The sequence below is a fragment of the Idiotropiscis lumnitzeri genome, chromosome 2, assembly GCF_059441095.1.
Source record: "Idiotropiscis lumnitzeri isolate Australia: NSW breed Sydney's pygmy pipehorse chromosome 2, RoL_Ilum_1.0, whole genome shotgun sequence".
Classification (NCBI taxonomy): domain Eukaryota; kingdom Metazoa; phylum Chordata; class Actinopteri; order Syngnathiformes; family Syngnathidae; genus Idiotropiscis; species Idiotropiscis lumnitzeri.
In genome coordinates this window covers 20,651,507-20,671,967 of record NC_142392.1, presented here as the reverse complement: position 1 = coordinate 20,671,967, position 20,461 = coordinate 20,651,507, and the positions used below count along the sequence as shown (strand labels likewise).

Here is a 20,461-nt window from a genome sequence, read left to right as displayed (position 1 = left end):
TCTGTTTCTAAATAAATTTTAAAACAAAATTAACGTTTGAAGAGTCAAAATCCCTACACATAAATTAAGCAACAACACTTTCACTTTGACATATTTGAATAACGTATATTTTAAAGTTATCCAATATGTATTAAAATTAGACTAAGATACACCATAATATTTTAAGAGTTCACTGAATTATTTTGTAACTGCAATGACGCTTAACAGCCATAGGGTGTCAGTAATGAGTAACAAAGTAACAACAACTCCCATTGTTCCGTCATCATTTTCATTTGCAAAAATTACCAGGAACTATGAGTTGCGGTGGAGATGCAAACCACCTGGGCCACAGGAACTTTATTATCAGGAACTAAATGTTCCTGGGCTTGTTGGTAGAAAAGGGGGTTGTGACGGTATCCCTTTTTAAGCTCATAGTAAGCCAAAGATGCAGATGCATTCCTTGCAGCATGCGCTTGTTCACCGATGAGATCCGTGCAACCTTGGATGGATGCCTTAAACCAGGGGTGCTCATTAAGTCGATCGCGATCTACCGGTCGATCGCGGAGGTGGTACTGGTCGATCGCGGCGTGACATTAAAAAAATATCATCCTAGCATCAATGCCGTCACTTGATTAATATACAAGGCAGCCATTCAGATGACAACTGAATGTTGCCATTCTGTTGACCAATCAAATCAAACAACGGCTCTAAGTGCAGCAGAACTTACGATGTCAGCCTATCATCCATCCCCGTTACTTGATTGACATACAGGACAACCAGTCAGATAACAACTGAATTTTGACCTTTAGGTCACCGCTCATGCGTAAACAACGACGCAAAGTGCTAAGCTAGTCGGCGAATTGTGTCAGATTTTAAGCCCTCGCTAAAGTTTATGGTCACTAAAATGAGTGAAGGAGCTGGACCAAGTAAAAAGGCAAAAGCATATCAATTCCATACAGAATGGGAGGTGGACTTTTTTTTCACAATGTCATTTTCGAAGTGCGTTTGCCTCATATGCCATTCTATCATCGCAGTACCAAAGAAGGGAAATGTGGAGCAGCATTTTCGGACTGTTCAAGAAAGATACGAAAACGACTTCCCGCCGAAAAGCGAGCTAAGAAAGAGAAAGGTGAATGAACTAAAATCCCAGTTGACAAGACAGCAGTCATTTTTCACACAACATACTTCCAAAGCGAAGGCGGCCACCGAAGCATCGTTCCGGGTGTGTCACGCCATTGTTAAAAACAAGAAGTCCTTCCAAGACGGAGAGATGGTAAAAGAGGCATTCGTTGAAGCAGCTGACTCATTGTTCCGGGACTTTAAAAATAAGGCAGAGATATTATCTTCAATCAAAGCTCTGCAGTTGTCAAGACATACAGTTACACGTCGCTGTGATGCCATGGCCGAGGATTTAACCCAGCAAATGTGGACGGACATCAGAAATTGTGAATTTTTCTCACTGCAGTTGGACGAATCTACGGATGTGAGTGACACAGCCCAGATGTGCGTTTTCATTCGCATGGTGTTAAGTGATATCACTGCAAAAGAGGAGCTATGAACAGTACTTCCCATGAAAGAACAGACGCGAGGAGAGGACATATTTCAGACGTTTAAAAACTTTATCGAGAAAACTGAGCTCCCAATGTACAAATTGGTGTCTATCACCACAGATGGAGCACCTGCAATGGTTGGGCGTGTGAATGGATTTATTGCCAAGTGCAGGCAGGATGATGCGTTCCCAGACTTCTTGAATTACCATTGCATTATCCACCAACAAGCGCTATGCGCTAAAATGCTTAACATGAAAGAGATCATGGATGTGGCAACGAAGATCGCATGTTCTATTCGAGCCAGATCTCTTCAAAGACGGTTATTCCGTGCACATCTGGAGAAGGCTGGCTGCGACCACTCTGAGTTGTTGCTACATACTGACGTGAGATGGCTTAGTCGTGGGAAATTCCTCAAAAGATTTCGAGAGCTCTGTCCGGAGATTAAGGAGTTTTTCCGTGTATCTGGACATGCAGAATACAAGCAGCTAAATGACGGCCAGTGGCTGTTAGACTTGGCATTTTTAACCGATCTGACAAACTTGTTGAATGACCTTAATCTTGAGCTGCAAGGAAAAGACAAAACAGTGACCAATATGATCAGCTCAGTTCACGCTTTCAAACGAAAGATGCAACATTTCTCCACAAAGCTGCAGCGCCATGATTTGGCAAATTTCCAGAACCTGGCGTCAGAGTTGGAGACGCAAGGGAAGGCCTGTGAGCAACTTGACAGTGCACGCTACACGGAGCAGATCACCGGTTGTCTGTCAGAATTTAACAAACGCTTTCAAGACTTTTCTTTGCTTGAGCCAGTCGCTACATTCATGTGCTATCCTTTTCAGGAAGATGTTGAGGTTGATTCACTCGCATCAAACATTGCATCACTGTTTCACTTGAACTCTTCTGGAGTGGAAGATGAGATTTTGACTCTACAAACCGACATTGAACTGAAGTCGAGAGCTCATGGACAGTTCTGGAACTTACTCACGGAGGAAAAGTACCCTAACATGAGGAAATGTGCTATCTCTTTGACTGCATTATTTGGCTCCACTTATTTATGTGAGTCAGCCTTTTCTTACATGAAGATCATTAAGTCCAAATACCGTTCCACCATGACTGATGAACATTTGGAAGTGTGTTTGAGGCTGGCTATCAGCAGCTACTGTCCGGACTATGCATCCCTGGCTGATTCAATTCAGTGCAAGTCATCAAAGTAAACTCAGTTAATTTAAAAAATGTTAATAGTTAATTATGTGTGTTTTGCAATATTGGCTCATTTGGTTATGTAAGGTACATCAACATACATTGTACGTACAAATAATCCTTAATACATTTGAAAATAAATAGATGTTTTGCATTTTTGTAGTGGGTAGATCATTTTGACTCGGTCATTTTGAAAGTAGCTCGCATGCTGAAAAAGTGTGAGCACCCCTGGTCTAGATTATATTAAAAGAAAGCTTTTACAACAGTCTGGGAATTGAAATAGATATAGATATAAAATTTGGTGGGTCTACGTTAATTACAATATCTTATTCAAGTGACTGATACAAGCTTCACAAACAAGTTAAAAAAAGGTGATTGAGTGCAATTAATGACGGTAGTGTTGCGATTATTTAGTTAAGAAATTTAATTGCGGGACGGCACTAATTCATTTGTTACTTTTTGTTGGCTCATATAACTTTGATTGGGATCAACCCCACTAGGGGGTGGGGTTGACAGGGGGGGGTCATAGTATATTTCTTGCCGCATGCATTTTTTGTGGCCACAGGTTGCGTTTTCATTTTCATGGTAAAATATTTTTCGGCGGGGATTAAAGGATTGTATTACGATTACTGGCATTATTTTAAACACTTACAGGACAGAATGTCAATTATTTAATTTAGCAGGTTCATATTTACGGAATATGTTAAACATTGATGAAACAAGAAGCATTTATCAAATGGAACTAGAAGCACGGGTCACAAGAATAACTGGGATTGTAGTCCTGATGTTTTCTGATTTATTATATTTTTCTCATATGCTAAATTTATAGTACTTAGTTTAAATGTGTGAACTTTATTGAAATTCTCAGTAGTGAGAACAAATTTGCACACATAGCATTTCCATGACTTGCATTCACAGCACTTCATGGACAAATACGACGAAGCACATTCCCCACATTGGCTGTAGAGATGCAAACATACCAAATTTGGCACTAGAGGTGTCACATAGACACTATCGCAAAAAATACATTCCGAAAGACATAACAATTGGAGATCGGAGCACATGAACACGCATGCATACACACAGGCACGTACTTACACCTGCACATACACGTGCACATACACACGTACACATGCACACCGACAAGATTACAGAGGAATGCCAGCGAAGAGAGAGACGGAGAGACTGCCCGCCGGAGAAGGCCAGCCTTGGCGTGCCAGTCTTGGGGACCAGACGGGAATCAATTTATCCAGACGATGACTAACCTGGGGAGGACCTTCCCTTGGACGTGGACCCGTGCCGTGGGAGGGAGCGAGGACGACCGATTCAACCTACATTACCCTTGACATAAAAAACTCCTATAAAAACTGAAGCTGGGCTGAAAGATGGTGCACATTTTTCGACTGTGCTCGCCCGAGTGCAGTTTTCTCATGAGATTAAGAAAAAGCCGCCCAGATATCTGTCTTTGTACTATTTCCTGAACTCCAGAAATTGAAGAAACTAAATATCGGAACTCTAATCAGTTGTTGAGGTTTTATTTGACCCTTTTCTTCTTGAGTACAAAAAACGAACACGCATTGGAGTAAGTTTGGCTTTTAAAGGTTGATTTACTAACTAGTTCTCATTTCCACGGTGACCCAACTCCAACAATAACATGACAAATATTTGTAATCTCATCAATATTTGCACAACAGAGTACTGAGTTTCGAGATCCTCACTATAATATTTCTCAAAATTATATTTCTTATTAATTTAGCTTAGTTAAGGGATATTTTATTGACAATCTAACATCAGTACACTCAGACAAAAATATAATGGTGGTTGGGGGGCGCGAATCTTTTTCTTCTTGGTAGAGGCCGGCGTGAAATAATTGAGAAGCACTGCTAGTATATGCAGACATTATATTCATACAATCTTGCAGCCCGAGTGAACCACAGCATTGTTGCAAGTTCGGGAGGAGAAATTTAAACGTCCCACTGCTCTTGCAGCAGCGGCTTCTCGGGGCAAAGGCGGAAGAGACGTCAGAGCTTACGCGCCAATGTGGCGTTATTTTAGTTATTTTGTTAATTTTTTTTATCAACCGAATTAAAATATTATATAAAATATATATTAAAATAGAACAGACATGGGTAAAAACAAACACAGAGGCAAAGAAATATATTTGAAAAAATGCGTGCTTAAAGCATGACGTCATTAGCAAGCGCGCAGCTTCCGAAGGACCTCGACCACATCCACCGACCCGTCCACACCGAAATAAAAACAGCCACCGCTAAATTCTTCTGATTTAGTGTGGAACTGACTGTAATTTTCTCATAGGATGTCCAGTGCTACTCTAAAGGACTACGACATAATTCATTCAGTCTTTGTGTCCCGATAATCTCATCTTCGCGCGTTGATGCTTTTCGGCGTAGTTAGCTTAGCTTGTTAGCTAGCTAGCCGCTAAAGAAAAGAGGCACATGACTCATCGCCAAGCAGAGATCAAGTGCGGATTTTTTGGAATTATCATTTGAAAATGTGTGCAAGAACGACACCCAAGTATAAAGAAGAACTTTGTGGAATAAAAGAAGAGAACGAGCAACATCTTCAACTGCTGGGCGAAGTTTGCAACCAGCCTCGTGTTGTGCCACTCAAAGCAGGTTCGTACCCGTTTTACTCTCATTTGCTTTGTATAGATCGACTTTCTATCGTTAGAAATATGCATCACAACATTAAGTTGTTTGGGGAAATCGTCCAAGGTTATTGCCGCTTTATTTTTAAATATTGCCTTTTACTTGCAGGTCTGCTGAGCAATTGTTTATGTCAAATGTAATCAGTGCAGAAAATATATGGCAAAGAATAACCAATAGTGGGGGGTGAACTCCATGTTTTTCCCAGTATAAAATTGACATTTAAAATAACAAAATAAAATTTTCTGGTTTTTATATTTTGTTCAAGCAATTCCTTACGGAAGGAATTCCGCCTGACTCTAAAAATGTGCACATTGCCGCGAAAACGTCCATGGCGGTTGATCAATTTTAGTGAATAAAACACAAAATATTAAGTTTTTTTTAAAAAAAAAAAAGATTGGTCTTATTTATTTATGAACTTTTTACTGGCTTCGTCGGGTGAGTCAATGAACCTCGGGTGGCCCTGCACTGTTTTGTGCGTAGTTTCACCTCATCCAAACATTTAAAATACATTGAATGCATCCATCCAGGGTTGCACGGTTCTCATCAGTGAACAAGCGCATGCTGCAAGGAATGCAGCTGCATCTTTGTCTTACTATGGTCTCAAAAAGGCTGAAACTCACAACCCCCTTTTCTACCTACAAGTCCAGGAACATTTAGTTCCTGGTAATAAAGTTCCTGTGGCTCAGGTGGTTTGCATCACCCCCACAACTCATAGTTCCTGGTAATTTATCCAAATGACAATGATGATGTATCAGTGGGAGGTCTTGTGTTACTTTGTTACTCATTGCTTACACCCTATGGCTGTTAAGCATCATTGCAGTTCCAAAATAATTCAGTGAACTCTAAAAAAATATTATGGTGTATCTTAGTTGAATTTGAATTCATATTCCAGAAACGTCTGTGAGCGATGTCAGGAATGAAATCGGGCATCAGCCGCAACGTGCTTCCTTTTTAAATGCTCGTTTATCACTGTTGTGCTGCTAAAAGGAGGTTTACATCGTAGGACGTAATTTTGTGAAATGCCCCCATGGTCCGGTCCAAGTTGGGGTCCACGCATTGCTCCGTATGCGGCAGGCACAAGTCAAGGTAGCACGGTAGAAACAATATAAGACAAAGTCACCGCCTGACCTTTGACTTGACCAAACCAAATTTGTCTTTTTGTGTCCTGCAGACCACTGTGAAAACGATCTCCGTTCTGTGAAAGAGGAGCCAGACTTGACTCACATCAAAAAGGAGGAGGAGGAGGAGGAGATCAACAAGTCACCAGTGAACGTTCTCCCTATAAAGACTGAAGATGAAAACAAGGATGAGAGTGAGGACAACAGATGGGCGGAGCCTACAAGCAGCAGATCAAGTCATCACGTGACAACAGAAGGTGATGAAGACCACTGGGGACCATCACAAGTACATAATGAGGACACATTATCAGACGCTCATGACAATGATGATGATGATGATGATGATGGGCAAGCTAAAGGTGAAAGGGCATGTCACACTGACTCATTCACTTCAAAGCTGTCTTTAAAAGGGCACAGAAAAACACACAGTGGTGAAAAACCTTTTTCCTGCTCGGTTTGTGGCAAAAGCTTCTCTCGAAAGTCTCATTTAGTAAGGCACACAAGAACGCACAGTGGAGAAAAACCTTTTTCTTGCTCAGTTTGTGGCAAAAGCTTCTGTCAAAAGTTTCATTTAACAATCCACACAAGAATGCACAGTGGAGATAAACCTTTTTCTTGCTCAGTTTGTGGCAAAAGCTTCTGTCAAAAGGCACAATTAACAAGGCACGCAAGAACACACAGTGGAGAGAAGCCTTTTTCATGCTCAGTTTGTGGCAAAAGCTTCTCGCGAAAGTCTCATTTAGTCAGGCACACAGGAACGCACAGTGGAGAAAAATCTTTTTCTTGCTCAGTTTGTGGCAAAAGCTTCTATCAAAAGTTTGATTTAACAATCCACACAAGAATGCACAGTGGAGAAAAACCTTTTTCCTGCTCAGTTTGTGGAAAATGCTTCTCTCTAAAATCAACTTTAACAAAACATAGAAGAACACATAGTGGAGAGAAGCCTTTTTCATGCTCAGTTTGTGGCAAAGGATTCTCTGAAAAGGGAAATTTAAGAGAACACACAAGAACACACAGTGGAGAAAAACGTTTTTCTTGCTCAGTTTGTGGAAAATGCTTCTCTCAAAAGTCAAGTTTAACAGAACACACAAGAACACACAGTGGAGAAAAACCTTTTTCTTGCTCAGTTTGTGGAAAATGCTTCTCTCAAAAGGCACATTTAACAGAACACACAAGAACACACAGTGGAGAAAAACCTTTTTCATGCTCAGTTTGTGGCAAGAGGTTCTCTCAAAAGTTGTATTTACGACGCCATACAAGAACACACAGTCGAGACAAGCCATTCAGTTGCAGCGTTTGTGCTAAAAAATTCTCCACTAAGCATATTGCTGAGAGACATAATTGTGTTGGTGATAAAAGCAGCGACGCTTGAAGCTTAAAAAAACTGAAGGAACCGACTCTTTGTGGTAAGATGTAAATGTGATTTTGAATTAAATATGATTAATTGAATTTTGCAAAGCTCTTTTATTGACACTAAGCCAATGTGATCATTGCCAGAAGAACCAACGTGTCTGAGTGATGATGATTTTTTTTGTTTACATCAAACATGTCAATAAAATGAATTCCCTTTGCCTAGAACAACATTTTTTAACATTATGCTTTTCAGTTGTCTTTTTAATCGTACTTAATGGAAAAGGTGTGAGAAGAAACGGTGCTTATGAAATCGGTGCCTTCCACAATCAATAAAATCACTTGTTCCACTTGCTCAACTGGCCTTCATTACGCTGCGTGAAAAGGTGAAAAACTGAACTAGAAGTTGAACTATAAAAAGAACCAGAAAGAGAAACGCAAGTAGTCTCCGTTTCTCTCAAAGGTTTTGGTAAGTCAGGACTCAGCAATCTGATGGCGACTGGAGTCAGCATTTGTCACCACGGAGATGATGATTCTGCTGCTGTCTGAATTGGACCCGGGTGGCCACACGCCAGTGTCCCTGAATTTCACTGGCGGATCTTCAGCTATCCCACGTCTGGCCCCAGATTGTTGTGGAAATTTTAGCAGTCAGGGAAGATCAATGAGATAGTCTGGAAAATAAATTGTCTTTTGGGTCAGTCTGCTGAGTGATCTCAATGGGTGCGTGGGAAGATACTGATGCACACAGGAAGATGAAGATTTATTTGGCAGGAACTGTGTAATCTTAAAACAAAAAGATACTTTTTCTGCGTTGAGCCTACTTATCAGTCAAGGCCGTGTTGTTTTGGCTTCACAAAGAATTCTCTAGAACAAGAAGCGAAAGGCACTTTCTTCAAAAGCAGGTGGCCACAATAAATAACAAAAACCTTACTTGCTAAATAATTTTCCATCACATTAAGATTGAACAAAATAGTGACACAAATATTTAAAAAATAACTGCAGTAACAATTAAACATTGAATACTAAATTATTACTAAAACAGTTCAATGAATCTTGAAATAATTAATGAATCAACGTAGTTTATTGAATACTGAAACGAATAATGAAATATTTCAGGACTTATATCAGCACTGAAATCATTTTTAACACTCTAACATTTAGATAATAAAACAGTGACGTATTTTAATTTAAAATTCGCAACAACGACGCTGTAACCCTGTAAAAAGGCAAAGGTGCAAACATGTTGAGATAAAGTATCACTTAATCATGTCAACTGTTAATAATAGGGAAATACATTTGGAATACTGTCCAACCGACGACATGGTGGCAGATGTTTTAACAAAACCAGCAACAAAAGTAAAATTCAATACATCTCTCAAGTTCATATTTGGGAACTAAAATGTTTGTTTATGTGCATCTTAGGTTTTTCTCTATGTTTAGAAGAAGATAACAATGATTTGCATCGCAAATGGTGACATCTGTCGGTGAGTTGGTGACAGTGCTCCACACAGCCAGCAGCCAATCAAATCACAGCGGGGTGTGTCCTGTTCTTCCGCTTTAGTGCCGAACAGAGAGCGGTTTTCTCGAAGGAAATCCTTTCAGTGAGACTTTGAAAAACGACGCCAACTTTCATTCGTCTCGTCGAACAAAGAGAAGCTCACGAGTTATCGCCAAGCAAAGACCAAGTGCGGATTTGTTGAGATTGGCGTTTGAAAATGTGTGAAAAAATGACACCCAAGTACAAAGAGGAACTTTGTGGAATAAAAGAAGAGAACGAGCAACATCTTCAACTGCTGGGCGAAGGTTGCAAGCAGCCTCGTGTTGTGCTACACGAAGCAGGTTTGTCTACGTTTTACTCTCATTTGCTTTGTAAAGAACGACTTTCTATCGTTAGAAATATGCATCACAATATTAATTTGTTTGGGGAAATCCGCCCAAGGTTAATTGCCTCTCTCGTGTCTTGAATATTTCACAAGTTTGTCTAAGTCAAAGATTTTGAATTTATTCACCTTTCCTCATCAACAAGTATATTATTCTCATTCTCTTGGTGCAAGCTGTTAAAACAACTGATAAAAGTGTGAGAGTAAGAAGTCCTCTTTTTTGTGGATCGTTTTCGAATTCATTGATGTTAGCGCATCTGTTGCAATCGTGGATCTGTGACGAATTTCACCTCCGAAGAAAAAGAGAGACGATTTCGTCGTATTTGCAAAAGAGTAGCTCATGGCGTGGTAAACGTACTCCAAAACATTTGAGTCTTGCAAGGCTTTCGTTATTGTGAGTGTTTCCAATTTCATAAAAATGTATTTTAGGTCAAATGTGTACTTTATTTTGAACGCACGTGCATAGAAGTGTATTGTTTCATTAGGCTAACTGCTCATGTACTGCTCATGTGCAGTATATTAATGCACTCTATTTTTATTTCTTCTTTGTTGCAGTTACTATATTTCTAAATAAAATACCTCACAGTTGTTGTTTGTAAGGACAAGAGAACTTGATAAAAGCAAGAAAAGTACGCCTTGTCTATGGAGTTTTCTTCTTTATTTTTAATTATTGCGTTTTACTTGCACGTCTGCTGAACATTTGTTTCTGCCAAATGAAATCAGTGCAGAAAATGTATGCCAAATAATAACCAATAGTGGGGGGTAAACGCCATGTTTTTTTTCACAGTTTAAAATTTGAACTGATTATTTAACATTTTACATACATTTAATAGAAGGTCACAAAAACATGGACCTCTTAAACCGGAAAACGTTCGTTCAGTGGAAACACAAGTGTCAATGCTGCCATTTAGCAGGAAGCCACAAAAACAGATGCACGTCTTGAACCGTGTTCGACAGGAAACCGTTTAGCTCGCATTTAACAGAAGTGTGACCCAAACATGTGTTGTAAGCTGAAACCGTTTGAACAACAGGAAGCGTATGGACGGGTGTGATAAAGTCAAAGTGTTTTTCCATTCTTTATGAGTTTGCATATTCAAATTGCTTTTGTTACAGGCCCCAGGTTGGCAGGCGTGTTGACAGATAATAATCCTGCAAATGCAGGAAAAATAATGAGAACGGAGATCAGTTGCTTTTTCAACGGATCTTGTCAGAATCGCGAACTCACAGAAACTACGACACAACGCCACTTTACTGCAGCCTGTTGTGAAGATACAATCACATCGCTGTTACTGTGCTGTTCTTTTACTGCCCTCTGCTGTCGAAACACGCACACGTTTCAAATCAACCTGGAAAATGAATTTCCCTTCACCACATCAAACATCCCAAAATGAACTAAACGGTGACCACATATTTAGTGGGTCACACACTCCCCGACAAAGAGCAAATGGCTCCCGAGATTTAAAACTTATATTTGTACTTAACCAGGAAAACATTTAATTCCCACAAAAGCATGTTCCCAAATACCGTATCCTCGACGTAGGTGTAAATATTTATTCGCAGCAGTTCCCATAAGGCGCTAGTGTAGTAAAAGGCAGTGTCTGGTAAGGGGGGAAATAGGGCATGGGAAGGGGCTGTGTTCCCCACACTGGCATAGCTTGAACTGAATAAAGTGCAAGTGGACCCATCAGTTCCTGTGGTCGATAGGATGGCTGCCCAAGTGAATCATAGGTTAAAATGTGTGTGTGTGTGGGGGGGGGGGCGTCTCCTTTCCTGAGTGGATCTCCTAACGGGCTCCTCCTGCGATGCCACAGAGTCGGAGATGAGTTGTTCAGCCTCATATCCACCATGTTGTTGAAAATCTAGGGATTCTGGCAACATTTGAAAATTGTCCTGGTTTTGCTGATGCTCATGGTTAGATTTCATAGCCTGTGACTGCAGTCCAGTGTGTTTTGGAGTTCTCAACCAGTATTGTAACCTAGGCGTCATATCATCAGAGTTCTCTGAGTCTGTGATGTGTGACCTATCTCTCCATGTTTCTTGTTATTGTTCTGCTGTTTTTTTCTTCGTTGTGATGGACTCTTCAGCTGATCAGGTAAATCTGCAGGTAAGTCATGAACGATGTGAAGGAGGTTTCGATGAAGTATCCGTATCTTATCACCCCCTGCCTCGGGACACACTTTGTAAACCGGGCTGTCACCCACTCGTTCTTTCACGACATAGATAAGTTGTTCCCAATAGGACCTCAACTTCCCTGGTCCACCTCTCGCATTCATATTGCGAACAAGGACTCTGTCGCCCGGTTGGCGCACAACTCCTTTGACGTGGCGGTGATAATTCCGTTGGACTTTTGACTGTTCTCTGATAAAATTTGATCGGCCTGCTTCATTCTCAGAGACCACTTATTCGCATATGTCTGCGGTGTGTCAATCTGGTCTTTGGTTGATAAGCCAAAAATCACATCTACTGGGAGACGCGGGTGCCGGCCAAACAGGAGGTAATGGGGAGAGAAGCCTGTTACCTCATGTCTGGTGCAGTTGTCTGTATGCACAACCAGAGCTAAGTGCTGTTTCCAGTTACTCGTGTCTTTTTCCTCCAATGTTCTCAACATCTGCAGCAAAGTTCTGTTGAACCTCTCAGCTGGGTTGTCCTGAGGGTGATATGGGGTTGTCCTTGAGTGAGTAACTCCAGCCAGACGTCCCAGGGTCCTGAACAGGTCCTTTTCAAATTCACGGCCTTGGTCGTGATGCAACCGGGCTGGGTAACCAAATAGTGGTATAAAGTCATAAAATATTTTCTCAGCCGCTGTTTTGCCAGACTTATTTTTTGTTGCACAAACTTGGGCAAACCTGGTAAAGTGGTCTACCACAACTAATTTTTATTCATAGCCACCATTGCTGGGTTCCAAATGCATGTAGTCTATTGAAACAAGTTCTAGTGGTGCTGAGGTGGTAATGCTCCCCATTGGTGTTCTGATGTGTGTTACAGGTTTCTTCTGTTGGCACTTCAATGGCACTTCCTGGTCACATACAGCTCTATTTCCTTCTTCATGAATGGCCAATCGAAGCGGTCTCGCGCAAGGTGGATGACCCTCTCTGCTCCAATGTGGCCCATGTCATCATGGAGATGTTTTAGTACTATAGAGTGATATTGTGATGGTAAGAGGAGCTGTTGTCGCTGACCAGTGATCCGATACAAAAATTGATCTTTCATGTGGAGCTTTCCCCACTCATGCATCTGCCTGCTCACTACGCCACTAGCTCCCTTTCTGTCCCGATCGGTTAATTCTGTCTTTGTTCCCTTCAATCGGACCAACTCACCTATGGCAGGATCGGCTCTTTGCGATGCAACTAGTTCACTGTGACTAATGGTGAGTGGGGACACCTTCATATAGACTTCTGAGCCTGAAGTCAGATTTAGTGCGGCAACATAGGCAACATCTTGCTTTCTTGCACTCTCAGAGCCTTCCCATGTAGCTTGGATGGTTTCTCTCGTGAGCTCCTCAGTGCATTCCCTGACATAGGAGTCGATGTTAAGCGGGATGCGAGAGAGGGCGTCTGCATCGATATTCACTTTTCCCGGCCTGTACTTTACTTCAAATCGGAAGTCTGCCAGCTCACCCACCCACCTATGGCCCACTCCATTCAATTTAGCTGTTCCATTTATATATGTGAGGGGATTATTGTCAGTATACAGTGAACCCCCGGTTATCGCGGTTAATGGGGACCGAGACCACCCGCGAAAACTGAAAATCCGCGAAGTAGCGTCGCACCTTAAAAAAAAAAAAAAAAAAAAAAAGACAAAAAAAAACACCGTGTATATATATACTTCGCACCTATATATATATATATATATATATATATATATATATATATATATATATATATATATATATATATATATATATATAAATATATATAGGTGCGAAGTAGCGGCACACCTTCAAAAATGCTTAAAAAAATATATATAAATATATATATATATGTATATATATATATATATATATATATATATATATACTGGTAGAGAGAGAGAGAGTGAAATTCATGTTATAACAAAAAAAAATTATTATTAAAACTTATTTTTTTATTCCCCAGGCATTATTTTTGTATTTATTCAATTACTTCTTTTTGTATTTATTTAATTACTTCGACTTTTACCTGCTGGTACGCCGTCCGGTGTGCCCTGTGAATGTTATGATCCTCCAGCAGAGCTGGAGGATTGAACAGGACTCTCCAAACGCAGACACGGGAAAAAAGGTGGTGATACAAAGATATTTATTATAATCACAATATAGTCAGTGTAATCAGCGCGTCTCGCAGCAGCTGACGAGACGATCGCTGGAGGAACGCCCACACAGCTGAAAAAACAAAAACACACGCGGCATGACAGGCACGGATCATGACAGGCACGGATCATGACAGGCACGGATCATGACTGTGAAATGAAAGGTGGCATTCTTCATTTATTTATTTATTCATTCATAACTGACAGCCTCGCCCTCCGCCGGTGCCCGGGCGGAAGTTGCTCCTCTTCGGCTTACTGTGACGCGAGCATGCCCTCCTCCTCGGGAGCTTCCATTCGGTTAAACTTAGGGCCCGCTTGGCACCGCCCGTGCCCGGGGAAGGTGCTCATCTACGGCTTAACTGCCACGCACGCCGGCCGGAGCTCTGATACGGTCCGAACCGCGCGAAACGTCGCCACCAATCGTGTCCGGGGGAACCTGCTCTTCTTCGTCTACTCTCTTCTTCGTCCACTCTCCTCTTCGGCGCACGCCGGCCGTCTAACCGCTTCAGCGCCCCCTTGTGCCGCTCGGCGAAACTACAATGCCCCCGAATATTTTTTAGACCCGCGAAGCACTGAACCCGCGAAAGGTGAACCGCGAAGTAGCGGGGTTTCACTGTATACCGTGAAATGTGGTGCATAAAACAAATAATCCCGAAACATGTCTCACGTTGCCCACTTTAGAGCAAGGCACTCTAGGTTCCCAGAGTGTAAATTGTAATTTTTCTCAGCGGGAGACAGAGTTCTTGATGCATAAGCTATCACCCTTAGGTTTCCATGCTGTTGCTGATAGAACACGGCACCAAGTCCATTCTCAGAGGCATCAGTGTGAAGCACAAAGGGCAGTTCAAAGTCTGGACTGCACTTCATCTCCTATGACTGCTGTTACACTGAGATCTTCTTCCAAGAGGTCACAAAGAGGGAAAATATCTTGTCCCGGTAAATATTTTTCCTTCCAAGCACGGTCGACAATGCTGACAGTGGCTCCAGTATCTAATAGAGCAGTTATAGCGTGACCGTTCATAATAGATTTTAAGAGGGATTTTCGCCCGATTAGTGGGGCTAACCTTTGAGGGGTTTGGTGTGTCTGAATAGCTGTGGCACTCATGTCCCATTTTTCTGCTGCAACACCTTCATGATGGGACGTATCATTTGGGGCGATCAGTGGATGTCCCGTTCCTCTGAGCGGCGTCCGTTTCCCGACTGCTTCTGTCTTTTCAATCAACTTATGGCACGATGACCCTCCTGCCCGCAAGGGAAGCAATGAGGACAATCTGGAAGGGCCTTGGCAATGCATTATGGGCATCCATACCGTCGAGCTGTCTTGCTCACTGGTCTGGTTTTGTCTGAGTCATCTCGGTAGGTTGTTTGACAGGGCCCTTTTGGTGCTTCAGCTGGTGTAACCATTCGTTTATGCGTCTCCATGGCTTGCGTCAAAGCCTCAACTTGAAAACTTAATTCTTGTATAACATTATCCTTACTATTAACTTTAGTCTCTTCCACAGTGTGGAGTGCCTCAGCTGGTACAGCAGTCGTGCTGTGGGCTTGGTGACCTTGCGTTTGAAATTGGGTCCAAGACTCAGTTTCCTTTCACTTTCCTCCATCGTGGTCTTCGGCCCTTGTCTTCGGAGCGCGTCATCAGAGACAGTGGGGTAAGCGAGCAATGGTTTTAGCTCTCGCCTGACATCTTCGTGTTTCTCCCCCATGCCCTGATAGACTGCGTTCAAGAACACGCCCTGGAGTGTAGCCGCATCATATTTGATAAGTGTATTTGGCTGTTTTGACGCAAACATTTTTGTTTGTTCGAACCCTATCAAACGGTAGAGGAATTGTTGTGGAGCTTCACTTTCCAACTGTCTAGCACACATCAATTCTTGGAAGAGCTCAGTGCTGCCCTTCTCACCAAGGTGGGATTGTAGGAAACTTTTTAGCTCTCTAAGAGTAAGATCTTCCTTATTGGTTCACATGTCTTTATAGTTTCCACTTTTTGTTACTCGAAGTATTCCCCGAATGATCTCTTCGTCAGTGTGCTGTTCTTTGGGTTCCCCCATCAATCTGTTTACATAAACTGTGATAGCTAATGTCTGATGTTGTAGCAGTTATTTGCCCTCCATGTATCTTAATATCTTTTCTCTGTAGCAAAGAAAGATCTCTGAGGGAAATCATACCTTCTGGTAAGAGAGCTCCTGTAGACGTGAAAGGTGAGTTGGAAATTGGTTGTAGAGTTGTGATGGTAAGAGTTGGGTTGGGCCTATCAGGCTGGCTCTGGATAGGCCGTAACCTAGACTAGATGTAGAAGCGCTCTGTCTAAATGTGTTCTGCACCTCTTCTAAGCTCCTGAGGAGTTGACGCATTTCGGTATCAGTATCATGAATCGCCGTCTCAATAGCAGCATCTAATGATTCATGTCTTCGACAAATTTTTGCAGCATCACCTGACGTGTGGTGACTTAACTGAAATATCAGTTCCAGTTTCTGGATCATTTTGTGTCCACAATACACCCCTACCCCGGTTTTCAAAGGTCATATCAACAATAGCTTGTAGGCCCAACAAGCCTGACATACCATCATCTTCCAGTCCTGCGTGTTTTAAATTATACATATAATCAGAAATATCTCAACACAAGCCTCCTCGTCGCCTCTGCTCAGTTTGGTTAAGTCAAGTCCTTCCATCAACTCGAGCTTGAGGGTGATCCCATAGGCTTCTTCAGCTGTTAAAAAGTGCAGTTTCTTCCTTATGGACCAGCTTAGTCCCTTCCTGGCGTCGTCAGACATCGTGTGTGTGTTGTGGTCGGCCTGGGCAAACAGTCCTGCTCTCTCTTGAGTCGTTCACTGGAAACCTCTCCACTCCAACAACACGCTGTCACGGTCTAAGTCCTCGGGTCCAATAATCACTGGATCAGCATACAGTTGTTCATCAAGCAATGCAGATCCCGGACGAGCCCGCAAAAATCTGTTACAGGCCCCCAATGAACCAAACTGTGTCCACATATTTAGTGAGTCACACTTTGCTGTGCTTCAAATAAACACCGCACAGGAGTGGGAAAGCTTTTCTCTGGGCCTTCTCACTGAGAAGTTTGGCGGACCGCTCCTCGCAAGTGACCAAGACAATCTTGGCTGGGTGATTCATTTGTGCAGGCTTGTCTAGTTTTTTACAAAAACATATCTGACATATATTGTTTAAGCAATTTCTGATGGAATGATTTAACCTGACGCTAAAAACCGTGCACACTGCGGCATTAACATCAATGGCGGTTGATCAATTTTAGTGGATAAAACACAAATTATTAAGTTTTTCCAAAAATCAAGTACGTATTGGTCTTATTTATTTATGAACTTTTTACTGACTTGGTCGGGTGAGAGTCAATGAACCTCGGGTGGCCCTGCACTGTTTTGTGCACATGTGCATAGTTTCACCTCATCCAAACATTTAAAATACATTAAATGCATCCATCCAAGGGTGCACGGATCTCATCAGTGAACAAGCGCATGCTGCAAGGAATACATCTGCATCTTTGGCTTACTATGGGCTTAAAAAGGGAGAACGTCACAACCCCCTTTTCCACCAACAAGTCCAGGAACATTTAGTTCTATCTCTTAATGCAAAATGAAATACTTGTAAACATATTTTACTTGAAGGATTCCTATTCTATGTTGCGATGGCCCCCAGTGGTCTGCATCAATATGTTAGGGTCCCACAACAGGTGTTCCATCAGACGCACACAAGAGCCTGTGTGTGCTAACTTCAGCTCGCTTCCAGAAACGTCTGTGACTATGTCAGGAATGAAATCGGGCATCGGCCGCAACGTGCTTCCTATTTAAATGCTCGTTTATCACTGTTGTGCTGCTAGGAAAGGGAGGTTTACATCGTAGGACGTAATTTTGTGAAATACCCCCCATGGTCCGGTCCAAATCGGGGTCGCACGCATTGCTCAGTGTGCGGCAGGCACAAGTCAAGGTAGCACGGTAGAAACAATATAAGACAAAGTCGCGACATGAGCTTTGACTTGACCAAACCAAATGTGTGCTTGTCTTTTTGTGTCCTCCAGACGTCAGTGAAAACGATCTCCGTTCTGTGAAAGAGGAGCCAGACTTGACTCACATCAAAAAGGAGGAGGAGGAGGAGGAGATCAACAAGTCACCAGTGAATGTTGTCCCTATAAAGACTGAAGATGAAAACAAGGATGAGAGTGAGGACAACAGAGGGGCGGAGCCTGCAAGCAGCAGTTCAAGTCATCACGTGACAACAGAAGGTGATGAAGACCACTGGGGGCCATCACAAGCACATAATGAGGACACATTATCACGCTCTCCTCCTGACGATGATGATGGGCAAGCCAAAGGTGAAAGGGCATGTCACACTGACAGTTGGGTATGTTCTCAGTGTGGGAAATCATTAACTTCAAAGTTGTCTTTAAAACGACACACAAGAACACACAGTGGAGAAAAAACTTTTGCTTGCTCAATTTCTGGCAAAAGCTTCTCTGATAAGTCAACTTTAACAAAACATAGAAGAACACATAGTGGAGAAAACCGCTTTTCCTGCTCAGTTTGTGGCAAGAGTTTCTCTCAAAAGTCACATTTAACAGGGCACACAAGAACACACAGTGGAGAAAAACCTTTTTCCTGCTCGGTTTGTGGCAAAAGTTTTTCTCAAAAGACTAATTTAGCAAGCCACACAAGAAAGCACAGTGGAGAAAAACCTTTTTCCTGCTCATTTTGTAGCAAAAGCTACTCTCAAAAGTCACATTTAACAACTCACACAAGAACACACAGTGGAGAAAAACCTTTTTCCTGCTCGGTTTGCGGTAAATGTTTCTCTCGAAAGCCAAATTTAACAATCCACACAAGAATACACAGTGGAGAAAAACCTTTTTCCTGCTCCGTTTGTGGAAAATGCTTCTCGCTAAATGCACCGTTAACAGAACATATAAGAACACACAGTGGAGAAAAACCTTTTTCCTGCTCCGTTTGTGGCAAAAGCTTCTCTCATAAGTCAACTTTAACAAGTCACACAAGAACACACAGTGGAGAAAAACCTTTTGCCTGCTCAGTTTGTGGCAAGAGTTTCTCTCTAAAGTCAAGTTTCATGAAACACACAAGAACACACACTGGAGAAAAACCTTTTTCCTGCTCCGTTTGTGGCAAAAGCTTCTCTCATAAGTCAACTTTAACAAAACATAGAAGAACACACAGTGGAGAAAAACCTTTTTCATGCCCAGTTTGTGGCAAGAGTTTCTCTCAAAAGTCTTATTTCACAAAACACACAAGAACACACAGTGGAGAAAAAACTTTTTCCTGCTCAGTTTGTGGAAAATGCTTCTCTGAAAAGTCACATTTCCGAAGCCACACAAGAACACACAGTGGAGACAAGCCATTCAGTTGCAGTGTTTGTGCTAAGAAATTCTCCACTATACAGAGTGCTGAAATACACAATTGTGCTGGTGACAATAGCAGTGATCCTTGAAGCTTAAAAAAACTGAAGGAACTGACTCTTTGTGGTCAGATGTAGAATTAGAATTAGAAATCCCTTTATTGTCATTGTACTCAAGTGTGCAACGAGATTAGAGACATGTGTAAATGTGATTTTGAATGAAATATGATAAATTGAATTTTGCAAAACTCTTTTATATACATTAAGCCAATGTAATCAGTGTCAGAAGAAGCAACGTGTCTGAGTGATGATGATTTTTTTTGTGATTTTACATCAAGATGTAAATAAAATTAATTGCCTTTGCCTGGAACAACATTTGTTAACGTTATGCTTTTCAGTTGTCTTTTTAATCGTACCTAATGGAAAAGGTGTGAGAAGAAACTGTGCTTATGAAATCGGTGCCTTCCACAATCATCAATAAAAACACTTCTTCCACTTGCTCAACTGGCCTTCATTACGCTGTGTGAAAAGGTGAAAAACTGAACTAGAAGTTGAACTCTAAAAAGAACAAGAGAGAGAAACGCAAATAGTCTCAGTTTCTCTCAAAGGTTTTGGTATGTCAGGAGTTGGCAACTTGATGGTGACTGGAGTCAGCGTTTATTTGTCACCACGGAGGAGATGATCCCCATCACGCAGTTCGTTGCTGCTGCTGTCTGAATTGGAAAAGTGAATTACCATAGTTTAATGAATACTGAAATGAATAATGAAATATTTAAGTCATTAAATAAACACTGAAATAATTTTTTAACACTCTAACATTTAAACAATAAAATAGTGAACATTTTCAATTTAAAATTCGCAACCATACAGAGGTAATTAAATTAAAAAAAGAATTATTTACTAAATCATGGACAAATTAAAGGCTTCAAATTTTGAAAGATAAAAAATAAGGAATCAAATTTTATGTATTAATTAATTCAAAAAATAAATAAAATAATTCCACACATATTTAAATGAACAAATATGAAGACAAATATTCAAGATTGAAATAAAAAGTATTT

At 41.5% G+C, this 20,461-nt stretch overlaps 2 protein-coding genes across 2 annotated transcripts in view; both read left to right on the top strand.

The window, feature by feature from the left end:
* Window positions 1–19,861, top strand: part of LOC148341929 (uncharacterized) — a 99,756-nt gene extending 79,895 nt beyond the window's left edge. The window contains exon 3 of the mRNA XM_088288362.1: window positions 18,076–19,861. Coding sequence (XP_088144488.1) covers window positions 18,076–19,493 — 1,418 coding nt within the window. The 3' untranslated portion in view covers window positions 19,494–19,861. The remainder of the gene's footprint in view (window positions 1–18,075) is intronic.
* On the top strand, window positions 1,379–8,220 carry LOC148341930 (uncharacterized). Its single transcript, XM_088284109.1, has 3 exons — window positions 1,379–1,508; window positions 2,004–2,285; window positions 6,870–8,220. Exons 1-3 carry the CDS (start codon window positions 1,379–1,381, stop codon window positions 7,886–7,888), a joined length of 1,431 nt encoding a protein of 476 aa, XP_088140235.1. The 3' UTR covers window positions 7,889–8,220.
* Window positions 19,862–20,461: the final 600 nt, after the last annotated feature.